At 64.1% G+C, this 27,701-nt stretch overlaps 4 protein-coding genes across 4 annotated transcripts; all 4 read right to left on the reverse strand.

The window, feature by feature from the left end:
• Positions 1-5,204: 5,204 nt before the first annotated feature.
• LOC139183868 (double homeobox protein 4-like protein 4) lies at positions 5,205-8,427 on the reverse strand. The gene is made up of 6 exons (XM_070792171.1): positions 8,394-8,427; positions 7,269-7,423; positions 6,153-6,465; positions 5,929-6,043; positions 5,816-5,870; positions 5,205-5,696 (listed from the first exon to the last, which is right to left on the reverse strand). The coding sequence occupies exons 1-6, from the start codon at positions 8,425-8,427 to the stop codon at positions 5,205-5,207; spliced, it is 1,164 nt and encodes a 387-aa protein (XP_070648272.1).
• A 2,331-nt stretch (positions 8,428-10,758) lies between these two features.
• On the reverse strand, positions 10,759-14,317 carry LOC139183869 (double homeobox protein 4-like protein 4). Its single transcript, XM_070792172.1, has 6 exons — positions 14,284-14,317; positions 13,171-13,325; positions 12,055-12,367; positions 11,831-11,945; positions 11,718-11,772; positions 10,759-11,598 (listed from the first exon to the last, which is right to left on the reverse strand). Exons 1-6 carry the CDS (start codon positions 14,315-14,317, stop codon positions 10,759-10,761), a joined length of 1,512 nt encoding a protein of 503 aa, XP_070648273.1.
• A 2,334-nt stretch (positions 14,318-16,651) lies between these two features.
• Positions 16,652-20,207, reverse strand: LOC139183870 (double homeobox protein 4-like protein 4). The gene is made up of 6 exons (XM_070792173.1): positions 20,174-20,207; positions 19,064-19,218; positions 17,948-18,260; positions 17,724-17,838; positions 17,611-17,665; positions 16,652-17,491 (listed from the first exon to the last, which is right to left on the reverse strand). Exons 1-6 carry the CDS (start codon positions 20,205-20,207, stop codon positions 16,652-16,654), a joined length of 1,512 nt encoding a protein of 503 aa, XP_070648274.1.
• Positions 20,208-22,535: 2,328 nt separating this feature from the next.
• LOC139183871 (double homeobox protein 4-like protein 4) lies at positions 22,536-26,078 on the reverse strand. The gene is made up of 6 exons (XM_070792174.1): positions 26,045-26,078; positions 24,948-25,102; positions 23,832-24,144; positions 23,608-23,722; positions 23,495-23,549; positions 22,536-23,375 (listed from the first exon to the last, which is right to left on the reverse strand). The coding sequence occupies exons 1-6, from the start codon at positions 26,076-26,078 to the stop codon at positions 22,536-22,538; spliced, it is 1,512 nt and encodes a 503-aa protein (XP_070648275.1).
• Between the last annotated feature and the right edge of the window lie 1,623 nt (positions 26,079-27,701).

Here is a 27,701-nt window from a genome sequence, read left to right on the forward strand (position 1 = left end):
GAGATGTCACTGGTGCCCCTCTCTCCACCGACACCACCCTGTGCGAGCCCCGCTGCAGGCGTCTCCTGGAATGTTCCGCCACCACCCTGGAATCACGTGGGGGAGTGCATCTCCTTCATGGCAGCGTCCTGAGGAGATATTTCCCAGCTCCTGACACGACTGAGTGACTTTACTTTCACTTTTCACTTTCATGCGTTGGAGAAGGAAATGGCAATCCACTCCAGTGTTCTTGGCTGGAGAATCCCAGGGACGGTGGAGCCTGGTGGGCTGCCGTCTTTGGGGTCGCACAGAGTCGGACATGACTGAGCGACTTAGCAGCAGCAGCAGCTCCCTTCCTCTGTGGCCGGGGTCGCGTCGCATCTCGTGTCCCTCAGCGGCGGAGGCTCCGGGCCGAGCTTGGGCGTTTGGGCGGCCGGCGCTGTGGCGTCCTCGGCGGCCGGAGACTGCGACCCGTCCGCGGCACGTTCGAGCCGGTTGTCGGGAGCCACCTGGCGGCCGCTTTTATATTGTCCCTCCCCTCCGGAGTTTCAGCGAGACCTTCATGAGGGTTGTGACTCAGCCACCGGGCCTGAGGCAGAGCTCTCAGACACCGGCTATGCTGGCAGTGACAGTCCCGGTGGCGCTGAGGCCTAGGGACGTCCTGCTGTCGCTGGAGATTGGTTCTCTAGGTTTCTGAGGGGAATGACTGTCGCGATGCTCCAGAGTAGGGATCTGGGGAGACCTGACAGGGTCGACCAGCATCTCCCGGTGCCTCTGCGGCCGCAGAGACGGACTGGCCGGACCCTACCTGGGCCGGGCAGCACGGTGGGCAGGGAGAGGGTCTTCCCTGCCCGGAGTGCCTGGACTCGGACTTGGAGGTCTGGCCTCCTGGGCCGCCCTCAGGAGCTTTCACTTCGCCCTCGGACCCCTCCAGAGGTGGGACCGGCCGGGACTGTGGCGTGGAGGTCACTGGAGGGCGCACCTGGGTCCAGGCCCTCGGGTTCTTTCTGACCCAAGTGTTTTGCGTGTCACACTCCAGAGGTGGGGACCCGCCAGCCGGAGTCATGAGGGTTGACCGGGAGAGGCCAGCCAGTGCGGGCATGTGTGCAGTCCCCCGTGGGGTCTGGTCGCCTGAGGTGTCTCTTGGCACACATGCGTTTTCTTTTTCAAAGTCCTGATAGGTCCAAAAATGTGGATGGACCGGACCCTGCTTCCTTGGGTGGCTGGGGAGGGCGAGCTCGACCCTACAGCGTGCCCTCGTGGGTCTCAGTCGTCAGACACGACTTTTTCTCACCCCTCCCGAACTCCCTGAATTCCAGCCAGGAGTTGGGGACCAGCTTGGGGCGTCCTGGGTGTCCCCTCTAGGAAAGTCTGGGCCCCAGGCGTGGTCCCTGGTTGGGGCCCGCTCGTCTCATTGGAGGTGCCTCGCTGATGGTTCTTTCTTTTTGCACATCGAACCCAAACCCAGTCAGAGACTCGGACTGAACAGTACATCTACCCGTGTGGGTGAAGCAGGGAGAGCGTCCCTGGCCAGCTCCCTCTTCCTTGGAGTCCGTGTCCCTACTTTTGCCACCACATACTCCCCTCCCCTGTTCTTACCTCTGTCCCTGCCACGCCCCCCCAACCCCGAGAGCTCCAGGCCTGGTGTTTATGGGATACTGCTGAAGACAGGTGGCTTAGCCAAGGTTCCGGAGTCCCTGCCTGTGAGTCAAGGATGGGCCCTGCTATCAGCTGCTGTCATTTTGTCGCCCTTAATGGGCCTTTTTTGTCACCAGACAAGTGCTGACATGGTGTGCTTTGGTGTTTGCTACCAAGGATTTTGGGTCTGTGGATGCACATGGGGCTTTGGGCCTTGGGGTCACCAGCTGGTGCCCAATTTGGCCCTTGCCTCTGGAGCCAACTGCCTGGGCCTGTGTGCTGGCTCCTATGTGGTGTGTGTGGCTGACCCACCTGGTGGTGCCACCTCTGATCTCCAGGAGACCTGAAGGTGGCAGGGTAAGGCAGTGTGGGTCTTCTACCCTGTGTGGTCCCTGCTGCTCTCTGCTGCAGGCACCTGGTGATGGCTGGAACAACCCCTGCCCTGTGGGTTCTGTGCCACATGTCAGGCATTTTCCTCCTGGGATCATTGGCTATCCTTGCCTGAGGTGAGGTGGTGGGGGGAGGCTGCTGGTGAGGCTTAAGGTGGGCCCCTCTGGTTACTGTTCTTGCTGTGCCTCCCCCCAGCTTCACCTTGGCTCAACTGATTGATGTGGTGTGGTTGTGCTTTCCTGGGCTTGAGACTAAGCTGTGCTGGATGAGGGCTGAGGGATGAGGGTTCCTGGTGAATGTGTCTGCTTTTCTTGGTCTGTCTGTGGGGCTCCTTGCCTGTCTTTCCCCCTGCCTGCTGGGGAGGGTGAGGAAGGCAGAGATTGGGTGCAGCCTCTGGCCCTGATCTTTGGTCTTCTGTCCCCTACCTTGGGGCATCAGTGGGGCTGTTGGTTTTCTGACACAGAAGATGCTCTTGCTTTGCCTTCATGGTGTGTGTCCTGTGAGAAGCCCTCCCTACCCTCTCCATGGTAGGGAGGGCTGTGTTGTGGCTGCAGTGTCTACCGTCTGTGGGTGTGTGAGCATGTGCCTTGTTTGACCCTAGGTGTGCCCCTAGAGTGCTCCAGGTCATCCCTCAGGTGCCTGAGACTGAGTGCTGGTGTCATTCCCCTTAACCCAGTGTTCCCCTTGGGTCCCTGCCATGGTGCTATGTATGTCCCATGAGTGGCTCTTTTGGGGGGGTGTCCAGAAAGTAGGAAATGCATACTTGTTCCCCTTGTTGTGGAGGCTGATGGATGAGGCCTTGCAGGGGGTCGGGGGTGGGCTCTGCTCTGGCCCTGACTGTGCACATGCTCCTGTGTGGTTGTCCACTTACCTGTACTGTAGACCCCCTTACCCTGCCCAGCTGAGGATTGGCAGCTTGTGGGGTGCCTCTGTGGGCCTGAAGGAGAGATAATGGGGTGAGGGATGGCATGCCCATGATGAGCAAACTTTCTCTAGTGATTCAAGAAGGAAGCTTGGGGTACTGGAACTCCTAGCTGCTGTCCCTCCCAAGTGTGCAGTTACTACCTTGGTGATTGCTGGAGCATGTGGGCAGAAAATCCCCTTCCCTTTGTGGTGGGGGTGGGTGCACTGGCCTGGTGGTGAGGCCATGTGCTATTTATTGTCTACTGTGGTCCATGCCTCCCCACTGAGTCATGGGAGGGTCCTGTGGGGCCCTGCTTGGCATCCAGCAAGTTGGGGGTTGTGTGTGTGCCATATGTGTGGTTGGTCCTGTGGTGTGAGCTCATGGGGAAGGGGGGTGTGGAGTGCAATGCCTGGTTGGCCCTGGCTTCCCCAGCCCCACGACTGTGGTGAGGAGGAGCCTATTGTGCCTGCCCTTGCCCCTTAGCTGCAGCCAGTGGCAGTGTGTGGTCTCTGTCTGGGCTGCTTTGCTTGAGAGCATGTCCCTAGGATGGTTGAGCCTTGGGGACAGACTAGATAGAAGGTCTGTTGAGGATGGATGGAGGTAGATAGGTGGATGGCATGAAAGGCCTTGGTGGCAGGACTGGGTTATAGGACCTGCCCTGGGGATGGCCAGGATTGGCTGGTGTCCCAGGTGGTGTCCCAGGACTGCCCTCATATGTGGGTGGTGGTGAGATCCCATGCTGGTTTTCCTGGTGGCCTGGCCATGTCTTGGTGTTTTCTGGGCCCCAGATGGTACCTGTGCTCCTGTCCTATGGCCCCTGCCATGCATGCTTACTGGCCCCTCCCTGCCACTGCTGGCCTTTTCTCCTTGTCCTGAATGTGTGACTGCCTGTGTTGCCTTGCCTGATGTGGGTATTGTCCCCTGGCCTCTCCATTGGCTGGTGGTATCCCTGGGTGGAACAATGCCCTTATGTGGTAGGAGAGTGTTCTCTTTGGCTGGCTGTGGCTCTGGGTGTGTAGGTGGTTGTGGGCATGAGCCCCATGAGGGTGGGGGGTGCCAGTCCATTGTCCCAGGTGTGTTGTGGGGACTGTTCCTGTGCTGGGAGGCCTCTGGTAGATCTCACTAGATCCTGTGGTGCACCCTGGTGGATGACTTGTGTCTCCTGGGTTGCTTTGAGCCATTCCCCTTGTTGGTGGTATGTGGCCACCCCACCCCCACTGCTGGTTCTGTGGTGTTGGTCTCATGTGGCTGAACCTTGTTGGTGCCCCTCTCTGTCCATCTGCCTCGGTTTGCTCCTTGTATGCAGCGCCCTGGAGCAGTGCCCTGGTGGGTCTCACTTCCTGGGCCTGCTGTGGCCCCCATCTGCCCATTTTGGTGCCACCTGTCTGCCACTGCTGTCACATGCTGGATGAGGGGGAGCATCTGTGACCCCTGCCCCCACCCCCCCACTGAGCCCTGCTCTGATGCACTTGCCTTAGTGTGGGTCAGGTCTCTGGTCTCTGTGGGCTGGATGCCCTGTCCTCACTGCCCAGTATCACCCATCCCTCTGGGGTTGGTGGAAAAGATGGACAGTTAAGTGTACATTGGCCATACCTGGAGTGGCCTGGCTCCCAGGACCACCTGGGCAGGTAGGCTTGTGAGGGGGTGGGGCATAGGAGCTGTCCTTCCCTTGTACCTTGGTGGGGTAGTGGTGGACCACTGTGACCACTGAGGACTGAGGGTGTGTGTGATCATTATTGGCAAGGGTAGGAAGTGGTAATGGGATGATTGGCTGGGTTTCCCACACTTCTCAGTGCTTTAATGAAACACCCTCCTGGCTTAATCACCTCCTGGGCATTCTGGTTCACATGCCTCAATGTGTCACATCCTGGGACTATGTCTCAGCTATCTTGGGACTATCCCCCAGCTCACATCATGGCATGCCTGTTCCCATGTGTTCACTCCGCTACCTGGTTGATCCTGTCAGTAATGTTTGAAACATTAAGCAGAGCATGTCTAAAGAACACCTGGTACAGGAAAACTTGAAAAGGGTGTGGTGCTGGGCTCTGCTGGGGTGCTGAACTCTACAGTTTTGAAACCATATCTCTAGGGGAGCAAAAGTAGGTAGGCACATCAGAACATGTGATGTCCAATTCACCATGCTGGTGCCTCTGAAGCAACTATAAGAAAGCCTGCATGGAAGATTGGCCTGTGGCCTGTAAGGCCCAGGGTGATTTCTACTGGGGAATTTTTTGCAAGTGAATCCCTTGGATTGGAAAATGAAGGGTACTTGAATGGAAACAAGTGAGAATGGTTAGCATGGGAGGCCCGAAGCAGCCAGGAACTCCCCTGGGAGGGTGAGGTGTGCTCGTTCATCGGCAGCGGCCCCCGGGGAAGGCGCCTGCGTGTCCGGGACGCCCGTGGCCGCCAAGAGCTCATCTAGGAGGCTCGTCGAGCTTGGAAGGCTGGGGGCCTGGGGCTGCGGCTCCAGCGGAGGGGCCGTGCCTTCGCCGGAGGGTGACTCCGGCCACCGCGGGATGTGTGTCTCCGGCTGCCCAGGCGGCAGGATGGCCCCTTGCCCAGGCAGCCCGGGGGCCGTGACGGCAGGGGAGCACGCGGCCCAGGGAGCTGCTCCCTGGGGAGGAGGCGGTGGCCTCCCACTTGGCTGGAGGGCCGCCGGGCTGGGCTGGACCACGAAGATCATCAACGGCTGGCCCACGCAGACCCCAGAGGCAGCCCCGGGCACCCAGAAAGTGGGGGCCCCAAAAGGAGCAGCTGCAGCCAAGGGTGGCATGCTCTCCTGTGGCTGAGAGGGGCGAAGGGGAGGAGAGGTGCTCTGGACAGCGGGTGGGGCCCTTCGGTCCTCTGGAGCAGGAGTCGTCGTCGTGGCTGGTGCGCCGCCTGGCCCCTGGGCCCGGCCGTTGCCGGGCCCGCTTGGGCTCCGCTGGGGGTGCCGAGCTCTTCGGTTTTGAAACCATATCTAGGGGAGCAAAAGGCAGACAGGCACATCAGAAGCCGTGGCCGTCCAGATCACCCACCGTGCTGGCGCCGCGGCGGCGCCCGTTCGACAGCCCGCCCGGCCGCCCGGCCTCTGGTCTGTCAGGCCCAGGGCGACTTCTGCAGGGCCATTTTCTGCAAACGAATCCCTTGGCCCTGGGAAATGAGGGGTGCCCGCACGGCCAGAAGCGGCCCAAAACCCTCCACTCAGGCCGCCGACTTTCGGCCCCTTCCCCCCCAAGCCCCAGCCCCAGCCCCAGCCTACGTGTATCCAGCTCCAGACGCTTGGCAGGGCTGAACCCTCCTTGCTCCTGGGCCACGTCCTGGGCCCGTGCGCTGGCTGGAGAACTTACCTGGATGCGAGGTTCTGGGATTCCCGTCTGACGGGCCAGTTCCTCCCTGGCGGCAATCCCCGGGAAGCGATCCCTCGTGAAGGCTTGCACGAGGATCCTGGTCTGAGAAGGAGAGATGACTGTCCTCTTTCTCCGGGCCTCTCTGGCCGAGTCTTCTACCAACGAAAGGAACACACCGAGAGGGGAGGACGTTAAGGCCCGTGGGGCGTTCACGGCACAGACACCCTAGAGGGTGTGGAGGGGAGGGAGAGGCCCACACCCCTGAATCACTACAGGTGGCTCTGCCGCCGGGGCAGGGCTCTAAGGAATACACCCACAGATGGATCGCGTGCCTGGGTCCCTGGTGGGCGCGTGCGTGTGCACGCACACTCCCCACACACGCATGTCCCTGGGTGTCTCTCTCCTCCTCCGGCCTTGCCGCCGAGTGCCCTGAAGCATGGTCCTCGGCCAAGGCTGCCCGGGCAGCCGGAGCCTAAGGTTCCCGACGGGGGCTGGGGAGGGGGTGCGAAGGGGGAACCCTGCGGCCCGCCCACGCCGACTGGGGGCGTCTTGCCCCGATCTGGGACACTGATGGGGGCAGCAACCACACAGCCCTGTTTCCTCCTCCTCCTCACCCCCCCTCCCCCCTGACCCCCCACCCCCACCCCCGTGGTGTTTCTGGGCCTCCCGTGCTCATCCACCAGCAGAGAGTATTCTCTGGCAAGAGGGGGGAGGGTTCGGGACCCCCTCTGGGGGACTTGCCTTTGGAGAGAACGCTGGCTAATTTACCTTGAGAGGAAGACTGAGGTCGGGGAGGTGGCGACGGTGGCCTGGGCGTGGACGTTGGCCCCCCTTCCCCTTCTTGGCGCACGTGTTCAGACGGCGGCCGGCTCTGCTTTGACCGTCTTCTACGTTGGTTTTGAAACCAGACCTAGGGGCAAACAGAGAGAATTCCTTCTCAGGAGAAAGGCCGCCAGATGCTTTCAGCTGCCTTGGATCGGCATGGAGAGCCTTGAAAGGGAGAACGGGTGGAGAGGCGGGGGGCCTACCTGAACTCTGCTTTCGTCAATGCCGAGCTCTCGGGCCAGTCGTTCTCTGGTCGCTATCCCAGGGTAGGGGTTCTGTTGAAAGAGCGCTTGCAGGGCGTCCTTCTGGCTCGGCTTCAGAACGAGCCTCCTCCTTCGAGATCCTGTGGCGATGGGGCCTGTGGAAGAAGAGAAGAAAGGGAAGCGCCTCAGACCAGAGCACCTGGTGGAGGACTCGACGGAGGAGCCCAAGCATGCTCCCCGCCCAGGGCAGTTGCCCCTGTGCCTGAGCAGAGCCGGGAGCCCGGGGACGGGGTGTGCATTTGGAAGTCGCTTGGCTACAGCCCGACAGCCAGGCTGAGAGGCAAGGGGCGGTAGCCCCCACACCCACCCCCACCCAGGCCGGAATGCAAGAAACGCGAGCAAGCAGAAAGGAAACCAAACCCAGCCCCAAAACAAAGGCGGCAAGGAGTCCCCACCCCCCCACCCCCCCCCCCCCCCCCCCCCCCCCCCCCCCACCCCCCCCCCCCCCCCCCCCGACGAAGACCACGACACTATCCCGCCGCATGTTTCCACCCGTCTGGTCGAGATGCCTGGGAAACGTCTGGATGGGGCTTCTCCCACATTTCCCTCCATCACGATGCCAACGGGAGGGGACCTGGCTTCTCCGGGCTAACACGAGCACGGGCCATATTTGCCGCCAGTAGCGGAAAAGGAAAGGGAAACGAAGCGAAGCCCAACCCTCAATGGCAGAAGGCACCAGGCCATTGTTGTGAGAAAGCCACTGAAGGAGGCCAAGCCCCAGAGCTCCCCGACTCCCATTCCGGCAGGAAGAGGAGGATAAAGGGCCCCATCCCAGCCCCCGCAACCCCCACCCCCCACCCCCACCCCCACCCCCACCCCCACCCCCTTCAAACAACACCGTCTTCCCAGAAAAGAGAAGGGAGAAGCCACGTGTGTGCCAAAGGAGCAAAACGAACAAACGATGCCCCTTTGGGCACAGCCGACTCCTGGGAACCGTGGCCCCAGCCGGCCGGTCCCTGCCGTTCTCGGTGGTGGGTGGACACGTTTGCCGTGAACCCGTGGCCGAGGCGATCCACGGATCCCCCGAGACGTGACCCGACCCCAGGGACCCGAGGGCGAACGTACCGCGTGAGGTGCTGGAGGAGCCGGACGAAGCCATGGTGGGAGAGCCGCACGGACGCTGCAGACTGCTGGCCTAGTGGGCCGGGACCCAGCCGCTCAGGACCTTGGAGAGCGGGAGGCGGCTCCGCCCCTATTTATGTAAATAGGGGTGGGTGCGTAGATGGAGGGGACGCCCCTGGCCTCTTTCGCAGGAGAGACCCTGGACAAGAATCCAGTGGAGCCAGTGGGCTTCCACGGGCCCGGCCCGTGCCCCAGACCCCCAAGGTCCACCGTTGGGCTGGGCGGGCAGTTCGGGGGCTTTGGTTTGTGGCCCTCCCACGCAGCGGGTGGGGTCAACCCCGGGCCCAGGGGCCGTCAGCAGTGCCCAGAGAGCTAACTGCCCGGGAATTCCCCTGGGGTCCCTTTGACGTGGCCGGCCACGCCCCCTTGCCCAGCCTGCCTTGCCTTCCAAGCCGCTCTGGGTTTTCCCGCCTTTTCACATTCCACACGTCCCTTGACCTCAATTGCCCCCGCCGGCTCCTGCGAGGCATGGCGGGACACCCGATGCTCTCTCCAATGCCTCCACCTAGATCCCTCGCTTTCCTTGCCTCCGTTCCCCACGCCCCTCCCCAACTCCTCCGTGCCCTCTTGGCGTCCTTTCCCTGCAGCAGTCCCAGACCACCACCCCCAGGGCTTTGAGCCGCCTGGAGCTCAAGGCTCCGGCCAGAGATGTGAAGGGCCAGCGTCTCAAACAGCAGCTCGTGCCATTTGGGGCTTCTTCATGTGGAGCCTGAGGCCCGCGTCTCCCCAGCCCACCCCCCAGCCCAAGTGCCCTGGAGATACCCGCGAAAGGGGACAGACAGTGTACAACCTACCCCCGCGCGCCCCCCCCCCCCCAACACACACACACACACACACACACACACACACACACACACACACACACCACACACACACACTGTTAGGGAGGAGGTTCCACTAAGCCAAGGAAGGAAGCATGGACGTTCTGGACACAACGGAGCCGTCACCCGTGCGCCAACAAGGTGACATGGAAAGAGCGTGTGCTTTCTCGAAGACATGGAGGGCGGCGAGGAGGAGGAGGAAATCAGGAGGCCGGAGCAGACAAAGGAGGAAGAAGGCGGTGTCAAGCACCGCGGGGGATGGACGATGAGAGGCACTTCTCTTTGCGCGGTGAACAGGGTGAAAAGAGTGAACTGAAAAGAAACGAACGAGCCACAGCAGCACACCACCACCGCACCCCGCCCCCAACTCCCCCTGCCCCCACCCCACCGTCTGGGCCGATGTATTCTTTGGCCAGCCGGGCTTCTAAACCCACCACGGGGCTTCACGTGAGAACAGGCAGGCGTTCGTATGTACTTCAAAACCATGGGGCCTGTGAAACTCAGGAACGGGTTTGCAAGTAAAGCACGTATGTCTGTCTGTATGTCTGCCGGTGACGGGAGGATGCTGGCGGCAGGGCGAGCTGAGTCACTGTACTGTGAGGGTCAGAGAGAGAGACAGGGAGATGACGGGCCTTTGCAGATATACGACCGGGCATGTGGGCACACATGGACAGGGAGTCTGGTCGTGAAAGCGGTTGTGTGGGTAGGTCCCTACTGCTGGCTCCGAGGATCTGACCTCCGGACACCCGCCCAGAGAAGGCACCTTGAAACCCAGGGAAACGTGTCCCTGACGCAGCATTCTAGGGATACCTGCAGGGCGTGCCGGGGGCTTGAAGCTGAGTCCCAGACGCGGGCTCTGCCCACCCCCACCCCCCCCCCTCCCCCGACCCCCCTCTCCCTCCCTCCCTCTGTCCCCAACTCCCCCCGCCTCCCTCCCTCTCCCGCTCTCCCACTCAGCCTTCCCCAACTCTCTCCCTGCGCCCCCCACCCACTCGGCCCCCTCCCACCTGGCACCTCCCACCCTCCCACCTTCGCACTCCCCGGTCTCCCGCTCCCCCTCCCTCTGCTGCCCCTGGCATAGGGAAGGAGTTCTCCTTCCCTATGTGGACTGCTGGAAAGACGGGACCAGAAGACAGAAGAGCCAGACACAAAGAACTTGTGCCGGGCACGGGGTTTCTTTCCCGGGCCCATGGAATGTTCCCTCTGAGGCAGCCCCTTGGTCACTGCCATGCAGGGAGGGCTTGAGGCTTCAGGTAGGGTGTCCCCGTTTGGGGCGGGGCCCAGCTTCCCAAAGGTCCAGCACTCGGGTTTGTCCCCAGGGTTGTCCGTAGACATCCCGTCTGTATTCTCTCCTCTTCCCACACAAAACAGCTCCCACCCACCCACCCACCCTCCCTCCCTTTCCCCGAGCTCCGTGGCCCCACATCCCAGGCAAGGAGACCTGAACGTGGCTAGGGGGAGAAGGTGGCCCCTTCCTTCCTCTCCCTCTAAGCCCCAGGGCCTGGGGAGCCTGGCAGCATGTCGAGGAGGGCCTGGTACTCGTCCTCACTGAGGGGTGTTTCCAGGGTGGCCTCAACTCCTTCTTCCCCCGCAGGGGACCCCGGGGAAGACCAGGGCGTGTCCTGGATGGCCGTGGCAGCCAAGATTTCCTCTAGGAGGCTGGGTGGCCCGGGGAGGGCTGGGTGGGGCCCTGCGACGACAGGAGAGGACCCCGGAGAAGGGCCCGGCGAGCCCGGGAGGCCCGCGGCAGCCAGGAGCTCGCCCGGGAGGGCGAGGTGTGCTCGTTCATCGGCAGAGGGCCCCAGGGAAGGCCCCGGCGTGTCCGGGGTGCCCGTGGCCGCCAAGAGCTCGTCTAGGAAGCTGGGTGCCCCTGGGAGGGCAGGGCCCACCCCTTCGTCGGCAGCGGCCCCCGGGGAAGGCGCCTGCGTGTCCGGGACGCCCGTGGCCGCCAAGAGCTCATCTAGGAGGCTCGTCGAGCTTGGAAGGCTGGGGGCCTGGGGCTGCGGCTCCAGCGGAGGGGCCGTGCCTTCGCCGGAGGGTGACTCCGGCCACCGCGGGATGTGTGTCTCCGGCTGCCCAGGCGGCAGGATGGCCCCTTGCCCAGGCAGCCCGGGGGCCGTGACGGCAGGGGAGCACGCGGCCCAGGGAGCTGCTCCCTGGGGAGGAGGCGGTGGCCTCCCACTTGGCTGGAGGGCCGCCGGGCTGGGCTGGACCACGAAGATCATCAACGGCTGGCCCACGCAGACCCCAGAGGCAGCCCCGGGCACCCAGAAAGTGGGGGCCCCAAAAGGAGCAGCTGCAGCCAAGGGTGGCATGCTCTCCTGTGGCTGAGAGGGGCGAAGGGGAGGAGAGGTGCTCTGGACAGCGGGTGGGGCCCTTCGGTCCTCTGGAGCAGGAGTCGTCGTCGTGGCTGGTGCGCCGCCTGGCCCCTGGGCCCGGCCGTTGCCGGGCCCGCTTGGGCTCCGCTGGGGGTGCCGAGCTCTTCGGTTTTGAAACCATATCTAGGGGAGCAAAAGGCAGACAGGCACATCAGAAGCCGTGGCCGTCCAGATCACCCACCGTGCTGGCGCCGCGGCGGCGCCCGTTCGACAGCCCGCCCGGCCGCCCGGCCTCTGGTCTGTCAGGCCCAGGGCGACTTCTGCAGGGCCATTTTCTGCAAACGAATCCCTTGGCCCTGGGAAATGAGGGGTGCCCGCACGGCCAGAAGCGGCCCAAAACCCTCCACTCAGGCCGCCGACTTTCGGCCCCTTCCCCCCCAAGCCCCAGCCCCAGCCCCAGCCTACGTGTATCCAGCTCCAGACGCTTGGCAGGGCTGAACCCTCCTTGCTCCTGGGCCACGTCCTGGGCCCGTGCGCTGGCTGGAGAACTTACCTGGATGCGAGGTTCTGGGATTCCCGTCTGACGGGCCAGTTCCTCCCTGGCGGCAATCCCCGGGAAGCGATCCCTCGTGAAGGCTTGCACGAGGATCCTGGTCTGAGAAGGAGAGATGACTGTCCTCTTTCTCCGGGCCTCTCTGGCCGAGTCTTCTACCAACGAAAGGAACACACCGAGAGGGGAGGACGTTAAGGCCCGTGGGGCGTTCACGGCACAGACACCCTAGAGGGTGTGGAGGGGAGGGAGAGGCCCACACCCCTGAATCACTACAGGTGGCTCTGCCGCCGGGGCAGGGCTCTAAGGAATACACCCACAGATGGATCGCGTGCCTGGGTCCCTGGTGGGCGCGTGCGTGTGCACGCACACTCCCCACACACGCATGTCCCTGGGTGTCTCTCTCCTCCTCCGGCCTTGCCGCCGAGTGCCCTGAAGCATGGTCCTCGGCCAAGGCTGCCCGGGCAGCCGGAGCCTAAGGTTCCCGACGGGGGCTGGGGAGGGGGTGCGAAGGGGGAACCCTGCGGCCCGCCCACGCCGACTGGGGGCGTCTTGCCCCGATCTGGGACACTGATGGGGGCAGCAACCACACAGCCCTGTTTCCTCCTCCTCCTCACCCCCCCTCCCCCCTGACCCCCCACCCCCACCCCCGTGGTGTTTCTGGGCCTCCCGTGCTCATCCACCAGCAGAGAGTATTCTCTGGCAAGAGGGGGGAGGGTTCGGGACCCCCTCTGGGGGACTTGCCTTTGGAGAGAACGCTGGCTAATTTACCTTGAGAGGAAGACTGAGGTCGGGGAGGTGGCGACGGTGGCCTGGGCGTGGACGTTGGCCCCCCTTCCCCTTCTTGGCGCACGTGTTCAGACGGCGGCCGGCTCTGCTTTGACCGTCTTCTACGTTGGTTTTGAAACCAGACCTAGGGGCAAACAGAGAGAATTCCTTCTCAGGAGAAAGGCCGCCAGATGCTTTCAGCTGCCTTGGATCGGCATGGAGAGCCTTGAAAGGGAGAACGGGTGGAGAGGCGGGGGGCCTACCTGAACTCTGCTTTCGTCAATGCCGAGCTCTCGGGCCAGTCGTTCTCTGGTCGCTATCCCAGGGTAGGGGTTCTGTTGAAAGAGCGCTTGCAGGGCGTCCTTCTGGCTCGGCTTCAGAACGAGCCTCCTCCTTCGAGATCCTGTGGCGATGGGGCCTGTGGAAGAAGAGAAGAAAGGGAAGCGCCTCAGACCAGAGCACCTGGTGGAGGACTCGACGGAGGAGCCCAAGCATGCTCCCCGCCCAGGGCAGTTGCCCCTGTGCCTGAGCAGAGCCGGGAGCCCGGGGACGGGGTGTGCATTTGGAAGTCGCTTGGCTACAGCCCGACAGCCAGGCTGAGAGGCAAGGGGCGGTAGCCCCCACACCCACCCCCACCCAGGCCGGAATGCAAGAAACGCGAGCAAGCAGAAAGGAAACCAAACCCAGCCCCAAAACAAAGGCGGCAAGGAGTCCCCACCCCCCACCCCACCCCCACCCCCACCCCCCACCCCCACCCCCCCCCCCCCCCCCGACGAAGACCACGACACTATCCCGCCGCATGTTTCCACCCGTCTGGTCGAGATGCCTGGGAAACGTCTGGATGGGGCTTCTCCCACATTTCCCTCCATCACGATGCCAACGGGAGGGGACCTGGCTTCTCCGGGCTAACACGAGCACGGGCCATATTTGCCGCCAGTAGCGGAAAAGGAAAGGGAAACGAAGCGAAGCCCAACCCTCAATGGCAGAAGGCACCAGGCCATTGTTGTGAGAAAGCCACTGAAGGAGGCCAAGCCCCAGAGCTCCCCGACTCCCATTCCGGCAGGAAGAGGAGGATAAAGGGCCCCATCCCAGCCCCCGCAACCCCCACCCCCCACCCCCACCCCCACCCCCACCCCCTTCAAACAACACCGTCTTCCCAGAAAAGAGAAGGGAGAAGCCACGTGTGTGCCAAAGGAGCAAAACGAACAAACGATGCCCCTTTGGGCACAGCCGACTCCTGGGAACCGTGGCCCCAGCCGGCCGGTCCCTGCCGTTCTCGGTGGTGGGTGGACACGTTTGCCGTGAACCCGTGGCCGAGGCGATCCACGGATCCCCCGAGACGTGACCCGACCCCAGGGACCCGAGGGCGAACGTACCGCGTGAGGTGCTGGAGGAGCCGGACGAAGCCATGGTGGGAGAGCCGCACGGACGCTGCAGACTGCTGGCCTAGTGGGCCGGGACCCAGCCGCTCAGGACCTTGGAGAGCGGGAGGCGGCTCCGCCCCTATTTATGTAAATAGGGGTGGGTGCGTAGATGGAGGGGACGCCCCTGGCCTCTTTCGCAGGAGAGACCCTGGACAAGAATCCAGTGGAGCCAGTGGGCTTCCACGGGCCCGGCCCGTGCCCCAGACCCCCAAGGTCCACCGTTGGGCTGGGCGGGCAGTTCGGGGGCTTTGGTTTGTGGCCCTCCCACGCAGCGGGTGGGGTCAACCCCGGGCCCAGGGGCCGTCAGCAGTGCCCAGAGAGCTAACTGCCCGGGAATTCCCCTGGGGTCCCTTTGACGTGGCCGGCCACGCCCCCTTGCCCAGCCTGCCTTGCCTTCCAAGCCGCTCTGGGTTTTCCCGCCTTTTCACATTCCACACGTCCCTTGACCTCAATTGCCCCCGCCGGCTCCTGCGAGGCATGGCGGGACACCCGATGCTCTCTCCAATGCCTCCACCTAGATCCCTCGCTTTCCTTGCCTCCGTTCCCCACGCCCCTCCCCAACTCCTCCGTGCCCTCTTGGCGTCCTTTCCCTGCAGCAGTCCCAGACCACCACCCCCAGGGCTTTGAGCCGCCTGGAGCTCAAGGCTCCGGCCAGAGATGTGAAGGGCCAGCGTCTCAAACAGCAGCTCGTGCCATTTGGGGCTTCTTCATGTGGAGCCTGAGGCCCGCGTCTCCCCAGCCCACCCCCCAGCCCAAGTGCCCTGGAGATACCCGCGAAAGGGGACAGACAGTGTACAACCTACCCCCGCGCGCCCCCCCCCCCCCAACACACACACACACACACACACACACACACACACACACACACACACACACCACACACACACACTGTTAGGGAGGAGGTTCCACTAAGCCAAGGAAGGAAGCATGGACGTTCTGGACACAACGGAGCCGTCACCCGTGCGCCAACAAGGTGACATGGAAAGAGCGTGTGCTTTCTCGAAGACATGGAGGGCGGCGAGGAGGAGGAGGAAATCAGGAGGCCGGAGCAGACAAAGGAGGAAGAAGGCGGTGTCAAGCACCGCGGGGGATGGACGATGAGAGGCACTTCTCTTTGCGCGGTGAACAGGGTGAAAAGAGTGAACTGAAAAGAAACGAACGAGCCACAGCAGCACACCACCACCGCACCCCGCCCCCAACTCCCCCTGCCCCCACCCCACCGTCTGGGCCGATGTATTCTTTGGCCAGCCGGGCTTCTAAACCCACCACGGGGCTTCACGTGAGAACAGGCAGGCGTTCGTATGTACTTCAAAACCATGGGGCCTGTGAAACTCAGGAACGGGTTTGCAAGTAAAGCACGTATGTCTGTCTGTATGTCTGCCGGTGACGGGAGGATGCTGGCGGCAGGGCGAGCTGAGTCACTGTACTGTGAGGGTCAGAGAGAGAGACAGGGAGATGACGGGCCTTTGCAGATATACGACCGGGCATGTGGGCACACATGGACAGGGAGTCTGGTCGTGAAAGCGGTTGTGTGGGTAGGTCCCTACTGCTGGCTCCGAGGATCTGACCTCCGGACACCCGCCCAGAGAAGGCACCTTGAAACCCAGGGAAACGTGTCCCTGACGCAGCATTCTAGGGATACCTGCAGGGCGTGCCGGGGGCTTGAAGCTGAGTCCCAGACGCGGGCTCTGCCCACCCCCACCCCCCCCCCCTCCCCCGACCCCCCTCTCCCTCCCTCCCTCTGTCCCCAACTCCCCCCGCCTCCCTCCCTCTCCCGCTCTCCCACTCAGCCTTCCCCAACTCTCTCCCTGCGCCCCCCACCCACTCGGCCCCCTCCCACCTGGCACCTCCCACCCTCCCACCTTCGCACTCCCCGGTCTCCCGCTCCCCCTCCCTCTGCTGCCCCTGGCATAGGGAAGGAGTTCTCCTTCCCTATGTGGACTGCTGGAAAGACGGGACCAGAAGACAGAAGAGCCAGACACAAAGAACTTGTGCCGGGCACGGGGTTTCTTTCCCGGGCCCATGGAATGTTCCCTCTGAGGCAGCCCCTTGGTCACTGCCATGCAGGGAGGGCTTGAGGCTTCAGGTAGGGTGTCCCCGTTTGGGGCGGGGCCCAGCTTCCCAAAGGTCCAGCACTCGGGTTTGTCCCCAGGGTTGTCCGTAGACATCCCGTCTGTATTCTCTCCTCTTCCCACACAAAACAGCTCCCACCCACCCACCCACCCTCCCTCCCTTTCCCCGAGCTCCGTGGCCCCACATCCCAGGCAAGGAGACCTGAACGTGGCTAGGGGGAGAAGGTGGCCCCTTCCTTCCTCTCCCTCTAAGCCCCAGGGCCTGGGGAGCCTGGCAGCATGTCGAGGAGGGCCTGGTACTCGTCCTCACTGAGGGGTGTTTCCAGGGTGGCCTCAACTCCTTCTTCCCCCGCAGGGGACCCCGGGGAAGACCAGGGCGTGTCCTGGATGGCCGTGGCAGCCAAGATTTCCTCTAGGAGGCTGGGTGGCCCGGGGAGGGCTGGGTGGGGCCCTGCGACGACAGGAGAGGACCCCGGAGAAGGGCCCGGCGAGCCCGGGAGGCCCGCGGCAGCCAGGAGCTCGCCCGGGAGGGCGAGGTGTGCTCGTTCATCGGCAGAGGGCCCCAGGGAAGGCCCCGGCGTGTCCGGGGTGCCCGTGGCCGCCAAGAGCTCGTCTAGGAAGCTGGGTGCCCCTGGGAGGGCAGGGCCCACCCCTTCGTCGGCAGCGGCCCCCGGGGAAGGCGCCTGCGTGTCCGGGACGCCCGTGGCCGCCAAGAGCTCATCTAGGAGGCTCGTCGAGCTTGGAAGGCTGGGGGCCTGGGGCTGCGGCTCCAGCGGAGGGGCCGTGCCTTCGCCGGAGGGTGACTCCGGCCACCGCGGGATGTGTGTCTCCGGCTGCCCAGGCGGCAGGATGGCCCCTTGCCCAGGCAGCCCGGGGGCCGTGACGGCAGGGGAGCACGCGGCCCAGGGAGCTGCTCCCTGGGGAGGAGGCGGTGGCCTCCCACTTGGCTGGAGGGCCGCCGGGCTGGGCTGGACCACGAAGATCATCAACGGCTGGCCCACGCAGACCCCAGAGGCAGCCCCGGGCACCCAGAAAGTGGGGGCCCCAAAAGGAGCAGCTGCAGCCAAGGGTGGCATGCTCTCCTGTGGCTGAGAGGGGCGAAGGGGAGGAGAGGTGCTCTGGACAGCGGGTGGGGCCCTTCGGTCCTCTGGAGCAGGAGTCGTCGTCGTGGCTGGTGCGCCGCCTGGCCCCTGGGCCCGGCCGTTGCCGGGCCCGCTTGGGCTCCGCTGGGGGTGCCGAGCTCTTCGGTTTTGAAACCATATCTAGGGGAGCAAAAGGCAGACAGGCACATCAGAAGCCGTGGCCGTCCAGATCACCCACCGTGCTGGCGCCGCGGCGGCGCCCGTTCGACAGCCCGCCCGGCCGCCCGGCCTCTGGTCTGTCAGGCCCAGGGCGACTTCTGCAGGGCCATTTTCTGCAAACGAATCCCTTGGCCCTGGGAAATGAGGGGTGCCCGCACGGCCAGAAGCGGCCCAAAACCCTCCACTCAGGCCGCCGACTTTCGGCCCCTTCCCCCCCAAGCCCCAGCCCCAGCCCCAGCCTACGTGTATCCAGCTCCAGACGCTTGGCAGGGCTGAACCCTCCTTGCTCCTGGGCCACGTCCTGGGCCCGTGCGCTGGCTGGAGAACTTACCTGGATGCGAGGTTCTGGGATTCCCGTCTGACGGGCCAGTTCCTCCCTGGCGGCAATCCCCGGGAAGCGATCCCTCGTGAAGGCTTGCACGAGGATCCTGGTCTGAGAAGGAGAGATGACTGTCCTCTTTCTCCGGGCCTCTCTGGCCGAGTCTTCTACCAACGAAAGGAACACACCGAGAGGGGAGGACGTTAAGGCCCGTGGGGCGTTCACGGCACAGACACCCTAGAGGGTGTGGAGGGGAGGGAGAGGCCCACACCCCTGAATCACTACAGGTGGCTCTGCCGCCGGGGCAGGGCTCTAAGGAATACACCCACAGATGGATCGCGTGCCTGGGTCCCTGGTGGGCGCGTGCGTGTGCACGCACACTCCCCACACACGCATGTCCCTGGGTGTCTCTCTCCTCCTCCGGCCTTGCCGCCGAGTGCCCTGAAGCATGGTCCTCGGCCAAGGCTGCCCGGGCAGCCGGAGCCTAAGGTTCCCGACGGGGGCTGGGGAGGGGGTGCGAAGGGGGAACCCTGCGGCCCGCCCACGCCGACTGGGGGCGTCTTGCCCCGATCTGGGACACTGATGGGGGCAGCAACCACACAGCCCTGTTTCCTCCTCCTCCTCACCCCCCCTCCCCCCTGACCCCCCACCCCCACCCCCGTGGTGTTTCTGGGCCTCCCGTGCTCATCCACCAGCAGAGAGTATTCTCTGGCAAGAGGGGGGAGGGTTCGGGACCCCCTCTGGGGGACTTGCCTTTGGAGAGAACGCTGGCTAATTTACCTTGAGAGGAAGACTGAGGTCGGGGAGGTGGCGACGGTGGCCTGGGCGTGGACGTTGGCCCCCCTTCCCCTTCTTGGCGCACGTGTTCAGACGGCGGCCGGCTCTGCTTTGACCGTCTTCTACGTTGGTTTTGAAACCAGACCTAGGGGCAAACAGAGAGAATTCCTTCTCAGGAGAAAGGCCGCCAGATGCTTTCAGCTGCCTTGGATCGGCATGGAGAGCCTTGAAAGGGAGAACGGGTGGAGAGGCGGGGGGCCTACCTGAACTCTGCTTTCGTCAATGCCGAGCTCTCGGGCCAGTCGTTCTCTGGTCGCTATCCCAGGGTAGGGGTTCTGTTGAAAGAGCGCTTGCAGGGCGTCCTTCTGGCTCGGCTTCAGAACGAGCCTCCTCCTTCGAGATCCTGTGGCGATGGGGCCTGTGGAAGAAGAGAAGAAAGGGAAGCGCCTCAGACCAGAGCACCTGGTGGAGGACTCGACGGAGGAGCCCAAGCATGCTCCCCGCCCAGGGCAGTTGCCCCTGTGCCTGAGCAGAGCCGGGAGCCCGGGGACGGGGTGTGCATTTGGAAGTCGCTTGGCTACAGCCCGACAGCCAGGCTGAGAGGCAAGGGGCGGTAGCCCCCACACCCACCCCCACCCAGGCCGGAATGCAAGAAACGCGAGCAAGCAGAAAGGAAACCAAACCCAGCCCCAAAACAAAGGCGGCAAGGAGTCCCCACCCCCCACCCCACCCCCACCCCCACCCCCACCCCCACCCCCCCCCCCCCCCGACGAAGACCACGACACTATCCCGCCGCATGTTTCCACCCGTCTGGTCGAGATGCCTGGGAAACGTCTGGATGGGGCTTCTCCCACATTTCCCTCCATCACGATGCCAACGGGAGGGGACCTGGCTTCTCCGGGCTAACACGAGCACGGGCCATATTTGCCGCCAGTAGCGGAAAAGGAAAGGGAAACGAAGCGAAGCCCAACCCTCAATGGCAGAAGGCACCAGGCCATTGTTGTGAGAAAGCCACTGAAGGAGGCCAAGCCCCAGAGCTCCCCGACTCCCATTCCGGCAGGAAGAGGAGGATAAAGGGCCCCATCCCAGCCCCCGCAACCCCCACCCCCCACCCCCACCCCCACCCCCACCCCCTTCAAACAACACCGTCTTCCCAGAAAAGAGAAGGGAGAAGCCACGTGTGTGCCAAAGGAGCAAAACGAACAAACGATGCCCCTTTGGGCACAGCCGACTCCTGGGAACCGTGGCCCCAGCCGGCCGGTCCCTGCCGTTCTCGGTGGTGGGTGGACACGTTTGCCGTGAACCCGTGGCCGAGGCGATCCACGGATCCCCCGAGACGTGACCCGACCCCAGGGACCCGAGGGCGAACGTACCGCGTGAGGTGCTGGAGGAGCCGGACGAAGCCATGGTGGGAGAGCCGCACGGACGCTGCAGACTGCTGGCCTAGTGGGCCGGGACCCAGCCGCTCAGGACCTTGGAGAGCGGGAGGCGGCTCCGCCCCTATTTATGTAAATAGGGGTGGGTGCGTAGATGGAGGGGACGCCCCTGGCCTCTTTCGCAGGAGAGACCCTGGACAAGAATCCAGTGGAGCCAGTGGGCTTCCACGGGCCCGGCCCGTGCCCCAGACCCCCAAGGTCCACCGTTGGGCTGGGCGGGCAGTTCGGGGGCTTTGGTTTGTGGCCCTCCCACGCAGCGGGTGGGGTCAACCCCGGGCCCAGGGGCCGTCAGCAGTGCCCAGAGAGCTAACTGCCCGGGAATTCCCCTGGGGTCCCTTTGACGTGGCCGGCCACGCCCCCTTGCCCAGCCTGCCTTGCCTTCCAAGCCGCTCTGGGTTTTCCCGCCTTTTCACATTCCACACGTCCCTTGACCTCAATTGCCCCCGCCGGCTCCTGCGAGGCATGGCGGGACACCCGATGCTCTCTCCAATGCCTCCACCGAGATCCCTCGCTTTCCTTGCCTCCGTTCCCCACGCCCCTCCCCAACTCCTCCGTGCCCTCTTGGCGTCCTTTCCCTGCAGCAGTCCCAGACCACCACCCCCAGGGCTTTGAGCCGCCTGGAGCTCAAGGCTCCGGCCAGAGATGTGAAGGGCCAGCGTCTCAAACAGCAGCTCGTGCCATTTGGGGCTTCTTCATGTGGAGCCTGAGGCCCGCGTCTCCCCAGCCCACCCCCCAGCCCAAGTGCCCTGGAGATACCCGCGAAAGGGGACAGACAGTGTACAACCTACCCCCGCGCGCCCCCCCCCCCCAACACACACACACACACACACACACACACACACACACACACACACACCACACACACACACTGTTAGGGAGGAGGTTCCACTAAGCCAAGGAAGGAAGCATGGACGTTCTGGACACAACGGAGCCGTCACCCGTGCGCCAACAAGGTGACATGGAAAGAGCGTGTGCTTTCTCGAAGACATGGAGGGCGGCGAGGAGGAGGAGGAAATCAGGAGGCCGGAGCAGACAAAGGAGGAAGAAGGCGGTGTCAAGCACCGCGGGGGATGGACGATGAGAGGCACTTCTCTTTGCGCGGTGAACAGGGTGAAAAGAGTGAACTGAAAAGAAACGAACGAGCCACAGCAGCACACCACCACCGCACCCCGCCCCCAACTCCCCCTGCCCCCACCCCACCGTCTGGGCCGATGTATTCTTTGGCCAGCCGGGCTTCTAAACCCACCACGGGGCTTCACGTGAGAACAGGCAGGCGTTCGTATGTACTTCAAAACCATGGGGCCTGTGAAACTCAGGAACGGGTTTGCAAGTAAAGCACGTATGTCTGTCTGTATGTCTGCCGGTGACGGGAGGATGCTGGCGGCAGGGCGAGCTGAGTCACTGTACTGTGAGGGTCAGAGAGAGAGACAGGGAGATGACGGGCCTTTGCAGATATACGACCGGGCATGTGGGCACACATGGACAGGGAGTCTGGTCGTGAAAGCGGTTGTGTGGGTAGGTCCCTACTGCTGGCTCCGAGGATCTGACCTCCGGACACCCGCCCAGAGAAGGCACCTTGAAACCCAGGGAAACGTGTCCCTGACGCAGCATTCTAGGGATACCTGCAGGGCGTGCCGGGGGCTTGAAGCTGAGTCCCAGACGCGGGCTCTGCCCACCCCCACCCCCCCCCCTCCCCCGACCCCCCTCTCCCTCCCTCCCTCTGTCCCCAACTCCCCCCGCCTCCCTCCCTCTCCCGCTCTCCCACTCAGCCTTCCCCAACTCTCTCCCTGCGCCCCCCACCCACTCGGCCCCCTCCCACCTGGCACCTCCCACCCTCCCACCTTCGCACTCCCCGGTCTCCCGCTCCCCCTCCCTCTGCTGCCCCTGGCATAGGGAAGGAGTTCTCCTTCCCTATGTGGACTGCTGGAAAGACGGGACCAGAAGACAGAAGAGCCAGACACAAAGAACTTGTGCCGGGCACGGGGTTTCTTTCCCGGGCCCATGGAATGTTCCCTCTGAGGCAGCCCCTTGGTCACTGCCATGCAGGGAGGGCTTGAGGCTTCAGGTAGGGTGTCCCCGTTTGGGGCGGGGCCCAGCTTCCCAAAGGTCCAGCACTCGGGTTTGTCCCCAGGGTTGTCCGTAGACATCCCGTCTGTATTCTCTCCTCTTCCCACACAAAACAGCTCCCACCCACCCACCCACCCTCCCTCCCTTTCCCCGAGCTCCGTGGCCCCACATCCCAGGCAAGGAGACCTGAACGTGGCTAGGGGGAGAAGGTGGCCCCTTCCTTCCTCTCCCTCTAAGCCCCAGGGCCTGGGGAGCCTGGCAGCATGTCGAGGAGGGCCTGGTACTCGTCCTCACTGAGGGGTGTTTCCAGGGTGGCCTCAACTCCTTCTTCCCCCGCAGGGGACCCCGGGGAAGACCAGGGCGTGTCCTGGATGGCCGTGGCAGCCAAGATTTCCTCTAGGAGGCTGGGTGGCCCGGGGAGGGCTGGGTGGGGCCCTGCGACGACAGGAGAGGACCCCGGAGAAGGGCCCGGCGAGCCCGGGAGGCCCGCGGCAGCCAGGAGCTCGCCCGGGAGGGCGAGGTGTGCTCGTTCATCGGCAGAGGGCCCCAGGGAAGGCCCCGGCGTGTCCGGGGTGCCCGTGGCCGCCAAGAGCTCGTCTAGGAAGCTGGGTGCCCCTGGGAGGGCAGGGCCCACCCCTTCGTCGGCAGCGGCCCCCGGGGAAGGCGCCTGCGTGTCCGGGACGCCCGTGGCCGCCAAGAGCTCATCTAGGAGGCTCGTCGAGCTTGGAAGGCTGGGGGCCTGGGGCTGCGGCTCCAGCGGAGGGGCCGTGCCTTCGCCGGAGGGTGACTCCGGCCACCGCGGGATGTGTGTCTCCGGCTGCCCAGGCGGCAGGATGGCCCCTTGCCCAGGCAGCCCGGGGGCCGTGACGGCAGGGGAGCACGCGGCCCAGGGAGCTGCTCCCTGGGGAGGAGGCGGTGGCCTCCCACTTGGCTGGAGGGCCGCCGGGCTGGGCTGGACCACGAAGATCATCAACGGCTGGCCCACGCAGACCCCAGAGGCAGCCCCGGGCACCCAGAAAGTGGGGGCCCCAAAAGGAGCAGCTGCAGCCAAGGGTGGCATGCTCTCCTGTGGCTGAGAGGGGCGAAGGGGAGGAGAGGTGCTCTGGACAGCGGGTGGGGCCCTTCGGTCCTCTGGAGCAGGAGTCGTCGTCGTGGCTGGTGCGCCGCCTGGCCCCTGGGCCCGGCCGTTGCCGGGCCCGCTTGGGCTCCGCTGGGGGTGCCGAGCTCTTCGGTTTTGAAACCATATCTAGGGGAGCAAAAGGCAGACAGGCACATCAGAAGCCGTGGCCGTCCAGATCACCCACCGTGCTGGCGCCGCGGCGGCGCCCGTTCGACAGCCCGCCCGGCCGCCCGGCCTCTGGTCTGTCAGGCCCAGGGCGACTTCTGCAGGGCCATTTTCTGCAAACGAATCCCTTGGCCCTGGGAAATGAGGGGTGCCCGCACGGCCAGAAGCGGCCCAAAACCCTCCACTCAGGCCGCCGACTTTCGGCCCCTTCCCCCCCAAGCCCCAGCCCCAGCCCCAGCCTACGTGTATCCAGCTCCAGACGCTTGGCAGGGCTGAACCCTCCTTGCTCCTGGGCCACGTCCTGGGCCCGTGCGCTGGCTGGAGAACTTACCTGGATGCGAGGTTCTGGGATTCCCGTCTGACGGGCCAGTTCCTCCCTGGCGGCAATCCCCGGGAAGCGATCCCTCGTGAAGGCTTGCACGAGGATCCTGGTCTGAGAAGGAGAGATGACTGTCCTCTTTCTCCGGGCCTCTCTGGCCGAGTCTTCTACCAACGAAAGGAACACACCGAGAGGGGAGGACGTTAAGGCCCGTGGGGCGTTCACGGCACAGACACCCTAGAGGGTGTGGAGGGGAGGGAGAGGCCCACACCCCTGAATCACTACAGGTGGCTCTGCCGCCGGGGCAGGGCTCTAAGGAATACACCCACAGATGGATCGCGTGCCTGGGTCCCTGGTGGGCGCGTGCGTGTGCACGCACACTCCCCACACACGCATGTCCCTGGGTGTCTCTCTCCTCCTCCGGCCTTGCCGCCGAGTGCCCTGAAGCATGGTCCTCGGCCAAGGCTGCCCGGGCAGCCGGAGCCTAAGGTTCCCGACGGGGGCTGGGGAGGGGGTGCGAAGGGGGAACCCTGCGGCCCGCCCACGCCGACTGGGGGCGTCTTGCCCCGATCTGGGACACTGATGGGGGCAGCAACCACACAGCCCTGTTTCCTCCTCCTCCTCACCCCCCCTCCCCCCTGACCCCCCACCCCCACCCCCGTGGTGTTTCTGGGCCTCCCGTGCTCATCCACCAGCAGAGAGTATTCTCTGGCAAGAGGGGGGAGGGTTCGGGACCCCCTCTGGGGGACTTGCCTTTGGAGAGAACGCTGGCTAATTTACCTTGAGAGGAAGACTGAGGTCGGGGAGGTGGCGACGGTGGCCTGGGCGTGGACGTTGGCCCCCCTTCCCCTTCTTGGCGCACGTGTTCAGACGGCGGCCGGCTCTGCTTTGACCGTCTTCTACGTTGGTTTTGAAACCAGACCTAGGGGCAAACAGAGAGAATTCCTTCTCAGGAGAAAGGCCGCCAGATGCTTTCAGCTGCCTTGGATCGGCATGGAGAGCCTTGAAAGGGAGAACGGGTGGAGAGGCGGGGGGCCTACCTGAACTCTGCTTTCGTCAATGCCGAGCTCTCGGGCCAGTCGTTCTCTGGTCGCTATCCCAGGGTAGGGGTTCTGTTGAAAGAGCGCTTGCAGGGCGTCCTTCTGGCTCGGCTTCAGAACGAGCCTCCTCCTTCGAGATCCTGTGGCGATGGGGCCTGTGGAAGAAGAGAAGAAAGGGAAGCGCCTCAGACCAGAGCACCTGGTGGAGGACTCGACGGAGGAGCCCAAGCATGCTCCCCGCCCAGGGCAGTTGCCCCTGTGCCTGAGCAGAGCCGGGAGCCCGGGGACGGGGTGTGCATTTGGAAGTCGCTTGGCTACAGCCCGACAGCCAGGCTGAGAGGCAAGGGGCGGTAGCCCCCACACCCACCCCCACCCAGGCCGGAATGCAAGAAACGCGAGCAAGCAGAAAGGAAACCAAACCCAGCCCCAAAACAAAGGCGGCAAAGAGTCCCCACCCCCCACCCCACCCCCACCCCCACCCCCACCCCCCCCGACGAAGACCACGACACTATCCCGCCGCATGTTTCCACCCGTCTGGTCGAGATGCCTGGGAAACGTCTGGATGGGGCTTCTCCCACATTTCCCTCCATCACGATGCCAACGGGAGGGGACCTGGCTTCTCCGGGCTAACACGAGCACGGGCCATATTTGCCGCCAGTAGCGGAAAAGGAAAGGGAAACGAAGCGAAGCCCAACCCTCAATGGCAGAAGGCACCAGGCCATTGTTGTGAGAAAGCCACTGAAGGAGGCCAAGCCCCAGAGCTCCCCGACTCCCATTCCGGCAGGAAGAGGAGGATAAAGGGCCCCATCCCAGCCCCCGCAACCCCCACCCCCCACCCCCACCCCCACCCCCACCCCCTTCAAACAACACCGTCTTCCCAGAAAAGAGAAGGGAGAAGCCACGTGTGTGCCAAAGGAGCAAAACGAACAAACGATGCCCCTTTGGGCACAGCCGACTCCTGGGAACCGTGGCCCCAGCCGGCCGGTCCCTGCCGTTCTCGGTGGTGGGTGGACACGTTTGCCGTGAACCCGTGGCCGAGGCGATCCACGGATCCCCCGAGACGTGACCCGACCCCAGGGACCCGAGGGCGAACGTACCGCGTGAGGTGCTGGAGGAGCCGGACGAAGCCATGGTGGGAGAGCCGCACGGACGCTGCAGACTGCTGGCCTAGTGGGCCGGGACCCAGCCGCTCAGGACCTTGGAGAGCGGGAGGCGGCTCCGCCCCTATTTATGTAAATAGGGGTGGGTGCGTAGATGGAGGGGACGCCCCTGGCCTCTTTCGCAGGAGAGACCCTGGACAAGAATCCAGTGGAGCCAGTGGGCTTCCACGGGCCCGGCCCGTGCCCCAGACCCCCAAGGTCCACCGTTGGGCTGGGCGGGCAGTTCGGGGGCTTTGGTTTGTGGCCCTCCCACGCAGCGGGTGGGGTCAACCCCGGGCCCAGGGGCCGTCAGCAGTGCCCAGAGAGCTAACTGCCCGGGAATTCCCCTGGGGTCCCTTTGACGTGGCCGGCCACGCCCCCTTGCCCAGCCTGCCTTGCCTTCCAAGCCGCTCTGGGTTTTCCCGCCTTTTCACATTCCACACGTCCCTTGACCTCAATTGCCCCCGCCGGCTCCTGCGAGGCATGGCGGGACACCCGATGCTCTCTCCAATGCCTCCACCTAGATCCCTCGCTTTCCTTGCCTCCGTTCCCCACGCCCCTCCCCAACTCCTCCGTGCCCTCTTGGCGTCCTTTCCCTGCAGCAGTCCCAGACCACCACCCCCAGGGCTTTGAGCCGCCTGGAGCTCAAGGCTCCGGCCAGAGATGTGAAGGGCCAGCGTCTCAAACAGCAGCTCGTGCCATTTGGGGCTTCTTCATGTGGAGCCTGAGGCCCGCGTCTCCCCAGCCCACCCCCCAGCCCAAGTGCCCTGGAGATACCCGCGAAAGGGGACAGACAGTGTACAACCTACCCCCGCGCGCCCCCCCCCCCAACACACACACACACACACACACACACACACACACACACACACACACACACTGTTAGGGAGGAGGTTCCACTAAGCCAAGGAAGGAAGCATGGACGTTCTGGACACAACGGAGCCGTCACCCGTGCGCCAACAAGGTGACATGGAAAGAGCGTGTGCTTTCTCGAAGACATGGAGGGCGGCGAGGAGGAGGAGGAAATCAGGAGGCCGGAGCAGACAAAGGAGGAAGAAGGCGGTGTCAAGCACCGCGGGGGATGGACGATGAGAGGCACTTCTCTTTGCGCGGTGAACAGGGTGAAAAGAGTGAACTGAAAAGAAACGAACGAGCCACAGCAGCACACCACCACCGCACCCCGCCCCCAACTCCCCCTGCCCCCACCCCACCGTCTGGGCCGATGTATTCTTTGGCCAGCCGGGCTTCTAAACCCACCACGGGGCTTCACGTGAGAACAGGCAGGCGTTCGTATGTACTTCAAAACCATGGGGCCTGTGAAACTCAGGAACGGGTTTGCAAGTAAAGCACGTATGTCTGTCTGTATGTCTGCCGGTGACGGGAGGATGCTGGCGGCAGGGCGAGCTGAGTCACTGTACTGTGAGGGTCAGAGAGAGAGACAGGGAGATGACGGGCCTTTGCAGATATACGACCGGGCATGTGGGCACACATGGACAGGGAGTCTGGTCGTGAAAGCGGTTGTGTGGGTAGGTCCCTACTGCTGGCTCCGAGGATCTGACCTCCGGACACCCGCCCAGAGAAGGCACCTTGAAACCCAGGGAAACGTGTCCCTGAC

This window comes from Bos indicus, chromosome 7 (assembly GCF_029378745.1).
Source record: "Bos indicus isolate NIAB-ARS_2022 breed Sahiwal x Tharparkar chromosome 7, NIAB-ARS_B.indTharparkar_mat_pri_1.0, whole genome shotgun sequence".
NCBI classification, from domain to species: Eukaryota; Metazoa; Chordata; class Mammalia; order Artiodactyla; family Bovidae; genus Bos; species Bos indicus.

Bases quoted from the DNA above. Each gene is read 5' to 3' on its own strand.
- LOC139183870 (XM_070792173.1), bottom strand. From the start codon at position 20,207: ATGGCTTCGTCCGGCTCCTCCAGCACCTCACGCG. The intron at 17,666-17,723 runs GTGGGTGATCTG...TTGCTCCCCTAG, and splicing joins GCCGCCGCGGCGCCAGCACG to ATATGGTTTCAAAACCGAAG. The intron at 17,492-17,610 runs GCAACGGCCGGG...CGCCCCTCTCAG, and splicing joins GCGGAGCCCAAGCGGGCCCG to CCACAGGAGAGCATGCCACC.
- LOC139183868 (XM_070792171.1), bottom strand. From the start codon at position 8,427: ATGGCTTCGTCCGGCTCCTCCAGCACCTCACGCG. The intron at 6,044-6,152 runs GTAGGCTGGGGC...CTCATTTCCCAG, and splicing joins GCGTCTGGAGCTGGATACAC to GGCCAAGGGATTCGTTTGCA. The intron at 5,871-5,928 runs GTGGGTGATCTG...TTGCTCCCCTAG, and splicing joins GCCGCCGCGGCGCCAGCACG to ATATGGTTTCAAAACCGAAG.
- LOC139183869 (XM_070792172.1), bottom strand. From the start codon at position 14,317: ATGGCTTCGTCCGGCTCCTCCAGCACCTCACGCG. The intron at 13,326-14,283 runs GTACGTTCGCCC...CTTCTTCCACAG, and splicing joins CTCCTCCAGCACCTCACGCG to GCCCCATCGCCACAGGATCT. The intron at 11,946-12,054 runs GTAGGCTGGGGC...CTCATTTCCCAG, and splicing joins GCGTCTGGAGCTGGATACAC to GGCCAAGGGATTCGTTTGCA.
- LOC139183871 (XM_070792174.1), bottom strand. From the start codon at position 26,078: ATGGCTTCGTCCGGCTCCTCCAGCACCTCACGCG. The intron at 24,145-24,947 runs GTAGGCCCCCCG...CACACCCTCTAG, and splicing joins TTGACGAAAGCAGAGTTCAG to GGTGTCTGTGCCGTGAACGC. The intron at 23,376-23,494 runs GCAACGGCCGGG...CGCCCCTCTCAG, and splicing joins GCGGAGCCCAAGCGGGCCCG to CCACAGGAGAGCATGCCACC.